Source organism: Schistocerca cancellata, chromosome 2 (genome assembly GCF_023864275.1).
Source record: "Schistocerca cancellata isolate TAMUIC-IGC-003103 chromosome 2, iqSchCanc2.1, whole genome shotgun sequence".
In the NCBI taxonomy this organism is placed as follows: Eukaryota; Metazoa; Arthropoda; class Insecta; order Orthoptera; family Acrididae; genus Schistocerca; species Schistocerca cancellata.
In genome coordinates, this window is record NC_064627.1 from 1,148,231,847 (window position 1) to 1,148,240,685 (window position 8,839).

An 8,839-nucleotide genomic window follows, 5' to 3' on the forward strand; every position below is an offset into this window, starting at 1 on the left:
TAGTGAGCTCTTGTGGTGGGTTGTTGCCTTTCTTCACCAGTGTGGTTGACAAACCTCTCCCAACGTGTCTCACATGTGCTCAATGGTAAGTCGGAAGAACAGATAGGCCAGTCCATTCGTTGAATATCCTGTCGTTCTTAGACCTCCATCACCTGCACATTTCAATGCAGTCATGCATTGTCATCCACAAATAGGGGAAGTCAGGGCCAAATGTACACTGGAAATGACGCGCATGGGGAAGGAGTATAGTGTAACGATTGAACTGAGTGGTGAGTGACCTGTGTTCAAAGATTCGGAGGTCAATACGCTCATGCGACATTATGTCTCCCCGTACCATAACATCTGGGGAACACCAAAACGTCATGTTCGACAATGGACAATGCTGTACATACCCTCACTTGGGGAGAGTTGGGAACAGTTAATACACCCAGGAACATTGTAGAACGTGATCGTTTTGACGGTCCAGGTGTGGGGAGGCAATATGGTTCAAATGGCTCTGAGCACTATGGGACTTAACATCTATGGTCATCAGTCCCCTAGAACTTAGAACTACTTAAACCTAACTAACCTAAGGACAGCACACAACACCCAGCCATCACGAGGCAGAGAAAATCCCTGACCCCGCCGGGAATCGAACCCGGGCGTGGGAAGCGAGAACGCTACCGGACGACCACGAGATGCGGGCCCGGGAGGCAATATGTTGTGTGGGTGTGTACTAATCTCCAAATCTTTGAACACTATACACTCACTGGTCAACGTTATTGTGACACTGTACCCCTTCCCCATGTGCGTCTTTTCAGGGGTGCACTCGGCCCTGATTTCATCTTTATGGATGACAATGTGCTGCCGCATTGAACTGGGCAAGTGCTGGAGATCTTGGAACGACAGGATATTCGACAAATGAACTTGCCTGTCCGTTCCCCCGACTTAAGCCCCATCAAGCGCAGGCAGGACGTGTCGGGTAGATGTACTGCAGCACGATCACGTGCGTCAAGGATCGTCCAGCGCTGGTGGGGAAATGGAAGGCCCTACCACGAGAACGCCTTGTCAAGCTTGTGCCCAGCACGGGAGAACGTTGCAGACCATGTATTGCCATCAGTAGTGGACACACACCCTATTAAAAACCATGGCCCGTGATCTCCAGGGGATCATTATACGAGTAAATCGGAGTGACTTCAGTGGAATTGTTGTTTTTGAACAAAAGTGTCATATCCGCTCGTCTCGTTACGTATTTCTTTCAATTACCTTTTGTGTCGATTCCTTCATGTAGGATGTGAGTTTCATTGAGCTGTGTTACTTGGCAATGACATACCACGTGTAAGTTATTTCCGTCCTTACGTTTTGCACACCAGTGTATATAGTGTTCCGTTTATCTTGACCACTTCAAATAACTTTTGGTACAGAGTCAAAATAAAAAATAAAACAATCAAGAAAATATTGTTTAATTACCAGTGGAACATTAATGAGCATGCTTACCTTTCTCATAATTTTTGTTCGTTATGATGATATGAACAGCAGCATATCTTATTCAAATAGCACATTACACTTTTTAAACCCTCCTGAAAAAATGCTCAGAAAGGGCACACAGTATACCATTCAGATAAACATGATGTTATTAAAAACGTACATAAAACCGACTTTGACTCTTCTGTACGAAAAAATGCTACTCGTTCACCTGCTGGAGTTGACAGCAATACTCAGCATAAGTAACGCCACGCGGAATCTCAGTGGTCGCATGCGACTTGCGTACAAGAGGAAATACATCCTCAGCCACGCAGGATCTGACAGTTACCTCACATGCCTTAGTCTGAAAATAGACTTGTTTCCAGCATGTCAAGTACTTCTGAGCACATGTTATTGACACACTACTCTGTTGCACTAAATGCTGCAACTATTTTCTCTGACTTCCTTCCAACGCCGCTTCTATCTGGTCTAGTTCCGTTAAAGCTGATACGCCACCTGCCAAAATCCGAGGAACTGGCTGCAGAGCATGCAGTAATCAGAGCCCGTCACCATGGTGTTCGTTTCTCGGGCAACACCAAACACAGCATTTGCGACACTCATAAAACTCACTCTGTTTTACAGAAAACAAAGTTTACGGTAACATGATGACATTACAGATTGGTCATTTCGTCCCTTGCCTCTCAGTCGGCCTAACTGTTTACAAAATTTTTAGTTGATAGTGACAAACAAAAAGCATCCTTCATCTGGGATATCCGTTATCTGAGCTGTCATAGTGTATGCAGTTTGTACCATCAAAGTTATCTAGGTGGTGGAGATGGTTGCCAAGACAAACATGTTCTGTTGTACTTTGAAATTTTGTAACAGCTAGTGTCCTGGACCGCTGTGGCGGTGCAGAGTGTAGAGCACCTTCCAGAGGTTTATCCTTCATTAACACCTCCATAACTGCTCATCCGACAGTTCATATTGGCGGCTGGTATTATATTTGCCTTAAAGAGGTGGATTTCTGTTTCTTTCTTAGTCATTGTAGTTGCCAATTTGTACGCTATAATTATACAGGGTGAGTCACCTAACATTACCACTGGATATATTTCGTAAACCACATCAAATACTGACGAATCTATTCCACGGACCGAACGTGAGGAGAGGGGCTAGTGTAATTGGTTAATACAAACCGTAAAAAAATGCACGGAAGTGTGTTTTTTAACACAAACCTACGCTTTTTAAATGGAACCCCGTTAGTTTTGTTAGCACATCTGAACATATAAACAAATACGTAATGAGTGCCGTTTGTTGCATTGTAAAATGTTAATTACATCCGGAGATATTGTAACCTAAAGTTGACGCTTGAGTACCACTCCTCCGCTGTTCGATCGTGTGTATCGAAGAGCACCGAATTACGTAGGGATCCAAAGGGAACGGTGATGCACCTTAGGTACAGAAAAGACTGGAACAGTTGTTAGTATATAAACAGTATTTCAGTATTAGTGGAGCTGTTGTCTGACAGGAAAGATCTGTGTCCTAATGTCCTGACAAATTTCGTTTTTTAAAAATAATTGTCAAACATGATAAACTACATTCACATACTTTTTATCAAGTAATTAATTTGATACAACCACATTGAATTTATATAATCATCCACGCACACAAATACCTCCCACTGTATAAATGACCCATAAACATAAGTGAAGCATACTCTTCTACATTCCTTAATGTTGCATTTCTCCTTGAATTGTCTAGCCAGTTCCATCCTCAATTACGTTCCCACTTTGCGTCGCTATTTCTTGATCGCTCAGAAAGCTGAGGAATCAAAATACCACGAACTTGACTTATAAATTTCGGGATACACGGCGCCTGATTGAATAATTTCATTACTTTGCTTAGCTCTTTGCTGTAAACAGTCCCCAACGAATTTGTTTTTTTATTATCGTTCCTGTTTGCTTTAGGGCCGACCGCTATTTATTTATTTATCTTACAGCTCGAAACATGTATTTAACATGCATGTAATTTATCTATTAAAAAATTTCAAGCAGATGCCTTCTTATCTCGATCCCTGTATTCTTCGCTTTCAATTTCTCACAAACATACATATGTCCTATACATTTCAATGAGTTCATCAATGAACTCACTAGAGTACTAATGCGTATCTGCCATTTTAAAATTCACTTTGCACACACAGACGAGAAACGCGATAAGTTTTCGCGGCGAAACTTTTGAGAACGAAAGGATGCTTGCCTTTCTCCTTCATTTTGACCATCGTGAGGGCAGGAGAGGCGAGGGGAAGACAGCGTTGGCTGTTTGCTCAGTACTAGCACCGTTAACCTAACAATGTGCACAGCAATACTTCGTATTAGTGATGGGCTAAACTGCGATTTTCCGATATCAGTGATTTCTGTGAATGCTACTTTTCAGTATCTGTTATTCTTAACTGTGATTTGTCGCAGTTAAGAGTCGCAGTTAAGGAACATAGGTCGTGTATCCCTCCGCCATTGCTATTTCTGCGACTTCTGCTACTTCCGCGATTTCTGCTACTTCTGCGATTTCTGTGACTTCTGCTACTTCTGCGATTTCTGCTACTTCTGCGATTTCTGTGACTTCTGCTACTTCTGCGATTTCTGTGATTCCTGCGATTTCTGCGACTTACCACCGTATGAAAAAGTTACATCTGTCACCACAGAAAATTGCATCTCAACAAACCTGTCATTGGCAAGTATGTTTTACGTTTTTTCTTCCGTTGGCTTTAATTTTGTATTAAAGAAACAACTGCAAAATATTAATAGTGTAATTAATATGTAAGTAGCCGTACAGTACCGTAATAGTTCATATTTAGAAAATGAATTCTAACATATTGTTATGTTCACAGGTACCTGAACTACATTTCAGTCACTCAGTAAAGTGATAAAATACCATTGTCAACAGATCTGAAGAAATTGCCACTGCGTCTTTAGACCGTTTTCGTCAGACGAGAGGTTAGTTTCTAAGCGTTTCGATGGACTTAATTACTTCAGTGAGATCGTTCTTGCAAATGTGATATTCATTATAGCAAATATTAGCAATCTACTCTGTCAATTATATTGCTAGTAATTAATGGCAGCAAAAATTGTTTAATTATCCTTGCGTTTTTGCAGACACAGTTCTGACCCTGATTACTGGTTGCTGTACGTATCTATCCACATCAAGGCTGTTTTTGAGAGAGACTTGTGAAGATTCAAGACAGCTCTTAGAGGATTTGCAGTTTAAAAGTGAAATAATTGTGAAATAAGTGTGTGAATGATTAAACTGTGTTTTATTGAAGTTGTTGTGCGATTTTGAAGGAATAATAAATGTCAAATACAGTGAGTGAATAATAAAAATCTCATTTTCCACATGTTTAAGCCGTCCTATACCCATAATTTTCCGCCACTTACTTATTGGTAAACACTTGTTGGAGAGTGACATGCCGCCCCCCCCCCCCCCCCATTTCTCCACAATCTTGGTGTGACACTGACCTGTAACTTATCCCGAAGTCTACAATATGCATTTTGAGGCTGTTGATATGAAGGTGGGAAGTACAGATCTTCCAGTTAAATCAGGAATAGCTTAAGTGCATTACTTGAAAGTAACACAGGAAAAGCTTACTTATGTAGGTGGTAGTAGTGTCGGCAAAAAGTTATTGTGTGTGAAGTTGCCATGTAGAACACCAGGTGTAAAACTTTTCTCCCGAGTCTTGAACTGTGTCGGAACAAAAGTGAGGCATTCATATGACTGTTTTCGTTTCTCTACACTTATACAGACGTCTGAGTTCTGCTGTGTTAACATTGCAAAGTCCTGTAGGCATGTGGAGTATTAACCAAAACTGTCATATTGGAAGCAGAATCAAACACATTTGTTACGTTACTTAATATTTTCAGGAGAAAAAGGCAATGTTGTTTCTTATTAATATAATACATTCAGAGTCACAGCAGTATTTGACCAACCATAACTGATGCTGAATGTGCATGTCGTCATATAATATGCAGGGCTTATTTCAATAGTGGTACAAGTCCATTACCTCTACTTTTCTGTCTATAATGCTTCTGAAATTAGTGATCCAAACAAACATAAATAAAGGTTCATCTCTAGCAAGAAGCCATATGCTTGAATATTTCTGGTATCTCAAATGCAGATTTGTCAGCGCTCATTTAACTTTACGACTCTGTATCTCAAAATGAACAAAAATGGACTTGTACCACTATTGAAATATGCCCTTCATATGCACACGCAGCAAATCGATCTCGTGAGGCACAAGGCTCTCATAACGAAGTACGTACGTTGGTCAACAGATGACACTAGGAAAAGTATGTTAACTGCGCTTTTTAGTTGCTACTTGCGACTCTTAGTTGCGATTTGTCACAGAAATCGCAGTTTGACTCGGTAGCGAATAGCCTAGTATGAACTTTGCTCAACAGATGGCAGTGCTAACTGTGCTTTTTAGTTGCTACTTGCGACTCTTAGTTGCGACTTGTCACGGAAATCGCAGTTAGACACGATACCGTATCGCAGAGATGGACGTAGTACGAACTTTGGCCAACAGATGGCACTGTTAACCGCGCTTTCTAGTTGCTACTTGCGACTCTTAGTTGCGACTTGTCACGGAAATCGCAGTTAGACTAGATACCGTATCGCAGAGATGGACGTAGTACGAACTTTGGCCAAAAGATGGCACTGTTAACTGCGCTTTTTAGTTGCTACTTGCGACTCTTAGTTGCGACTTGTCACGGAAATCGCAGTTTGACTCCATAGCGTACCGCAGAGATGGACGTAGTACGTACTTTGGTCAACAGATGCCACTGTTAACCGCGCTTTTTAGTTGCTACTTGCGACTCTTAGTTACGACTTGTCACTGAAATCGCAGAAAGCAGTGCTAAATTCGACCAATAGATGGCTCACGTCTTTGAATGTGAAATACTACTTGCGACTGCTAACTGTGACTGAAATCGCAGTTAGATTTTGTAAAGTTGCTACTGTGATATCTGTGACTTCTCAGTCACTGCGATTTCTAACAGATACGCGATTTCCTGCCCACCACTACTTCGTATCTAGAGGCAGCTTAATGTTGGCGGCGTTCGGAGGTAAATGAATGTCTTTCAACCAGAGCCGATTTTTCCGCTTCTGGCAGGATCAGTAAAGTCGTCAAGTTATCGTGGAGAAACAGTGCTTTGAGAAATGCATTTATACACACTGTGTTCCTTACACTACATTTATTCACTGCCGGTTTCTATCATGGACCATCATGACAGTGAAAAATATCTATTGTAATAACTTCACATGGCATGTGGCACATATGATGTTTAACCAGGAAAGATACGCCACTGCTGACTTGACAACGTAAGATTTATACTTAACGCGCTAATACGGGCGTAACGAGGTAGAAAACATGAAAACTTGGAAGAGCAGTAAGTGCACAGCACTATTGGTCAGGCACAACAGTAAATCAATGTTGTTGACAGGTGCCTGAAAATTTTTTTTTGCATGAACAATAGGCTGAACCAACAGCTGATTCGAACTCATTCAGCATGGCAGTTTTATGGTGATCTACTGCCCAAAAGCTATTTTTTTTCTGCGTCCAAGTGGTTCGTGCCCACAGATTAGAGTAACTATCTGTCTGCGCAGATGTGTTGTGCGCCGTCTCTAGACAGATAGTTGCGTATGGAGGGGCTTTTACTCTCCATCGACCAACGTCAACATATTCTTCTAGAGAAACTTTACGTTATATCCCGTTCCGTTCTGTTTCCGTCCTCTGTGAATGCCGCCATTTGAAATTCAAAGTGGAACGTTTTGATATTCTGGTTCATCAAGTGTGAATCCACCTTAATTAATAACTTAAGTAAACTCACGAAGGTTATTGCGTGTACTTGTGGCAACCGATTTTATTATGAATCAGAATTCGTACCAAGGATGTTAGATCCTTGATTCTATACAGTTTCACATGTCGTGTGTCAGTTTGTCGGAGTGCTTTGGAAAAGGCGGGAAATAATGTTTTCATGGCTTGTGTGACATTCGTATTATGTTGTGTGACTTGATATTTTCTGATTTTAGCATGTAAAGTGAGAAAGTGTGGGTGTTAATTCCTTACTACACAATATGGAAATTGACAGTGATATATCCTCTGGCGAGGAGGAAACTTTGACAGCTGGGGAAGTGCTCCAAATCTTAGAAGAATCTTGGCTGAACGAAAAGTTTAGTCCAGAAATTTTACCACACCGAAACGAAATGGTTGAGTGTATGCTGGAACAAATTAATCAGATGGAAGAAAATTTGAATAAACTTAAAAAAGGTGATTTTCGTGTTATAGTTCATCAAATGGAGCTAGATAGGATACGCTTCATCATCACTAGCTATCTAAGGATACGTTTATCAAAAATTGAGGAATTTACCGTTCATATTCTGAGCGAGGAAAGTAGGCGCGATCATGCATCTAAATATTTGTCACCTGGTGAATACAAATTCGCTACCGAATATGTTCGCCACATGGAAAACCATTTTCATCTGCTAGCCTTTCGTCACATGCCCGGAAATTTTCAGGAATTCAATAAAACTAAGATGGTTGTTGTCCCCAATGTGTCAAGTCATGTATTCATTCGTGCCAAAGAGAACATTGCAACAGTAGTAATAGATGACGAAGAAATAGATCTGGAAGAAAACAGTCAGCATATCCTACCGTATTCATCAGTGATGGAATTTGTTCGGAGTGGGTCAGTCCAGCTCATTTGAGGACCAAAACTGTGCGCTGCTGGTGTTATTGCAATGTGCAACTTCAGCCCATTAAGTTACAGGGCCTATGGACTGAAATTCTTAATTAAGCTAATATGATTTAGATGTGTGCATTGAAGTTAAGTAATATCATGGTAGTTGTGCTTTGTGTCATGTGCCAAAGTAATTCCCAGATAGCAGATAATGACTTTTTTTAAAGATCAGACATTTTACAAACCATTAATCTACAATAGTCTTGAACACACAAGAATAAAATTATTTATTTGATTGAATTAATCACCAACTTGCTTGTTTGATTTGGCTTTATCCACTAATCCCAGTCCACTGTTGTCAGTAGTAGGCATATGTGTTTAATTCATGTTTTCATCCTTTATGCAAAAAAAATTAACTATGAAACTTCATTCCATGGCATAAAGTAAAGTAGTCTGCTGTTGCAGATATTGTTCTCCAACCAGTTTTTGTTTTCACCTATGCTGCATTCAGTATCATGCATCATTGATACAGCTACAAAGAACAACATCCTTCTAAGTGGTGGAGTTTAATTTAGTTGAGTTGCTTGTCTCATGGGTTTTATTCATGTTCTGGAACATATTAGTAGGTTTACAAATAGGCCAAAAGTAAATTTTTGTGAAAACCATTGCTGCAT

General features: G+C 40.5%; 1 protein-coding gene across 1 annotated transcript; it reads left to right on the forward strand.

Annotated features, from left to right (window-relative positions):
• The first annotated feature begins 7,436 nt into the window (after nt 1–7,436).
• On the forward strand, nt 7,437–8,476 carry LOC126163181 (DNA replication complex GINS protein SLD5). Its single transcript, XM_049920132.1, has one exon. It carries the CDS (start codon nt 7,564–7,566, stop codon nt 8,191–8,193), a length of 630 nt encoding a protein of 209 aa, XP_049776089.1. The 5' UTR covers nt 7,437–7,563; the 3' UTR covers nt 8,194–8,476.
• The last annotated feature ends 363 nt before the right edge of the window (nt 8,477–8,839 follow it).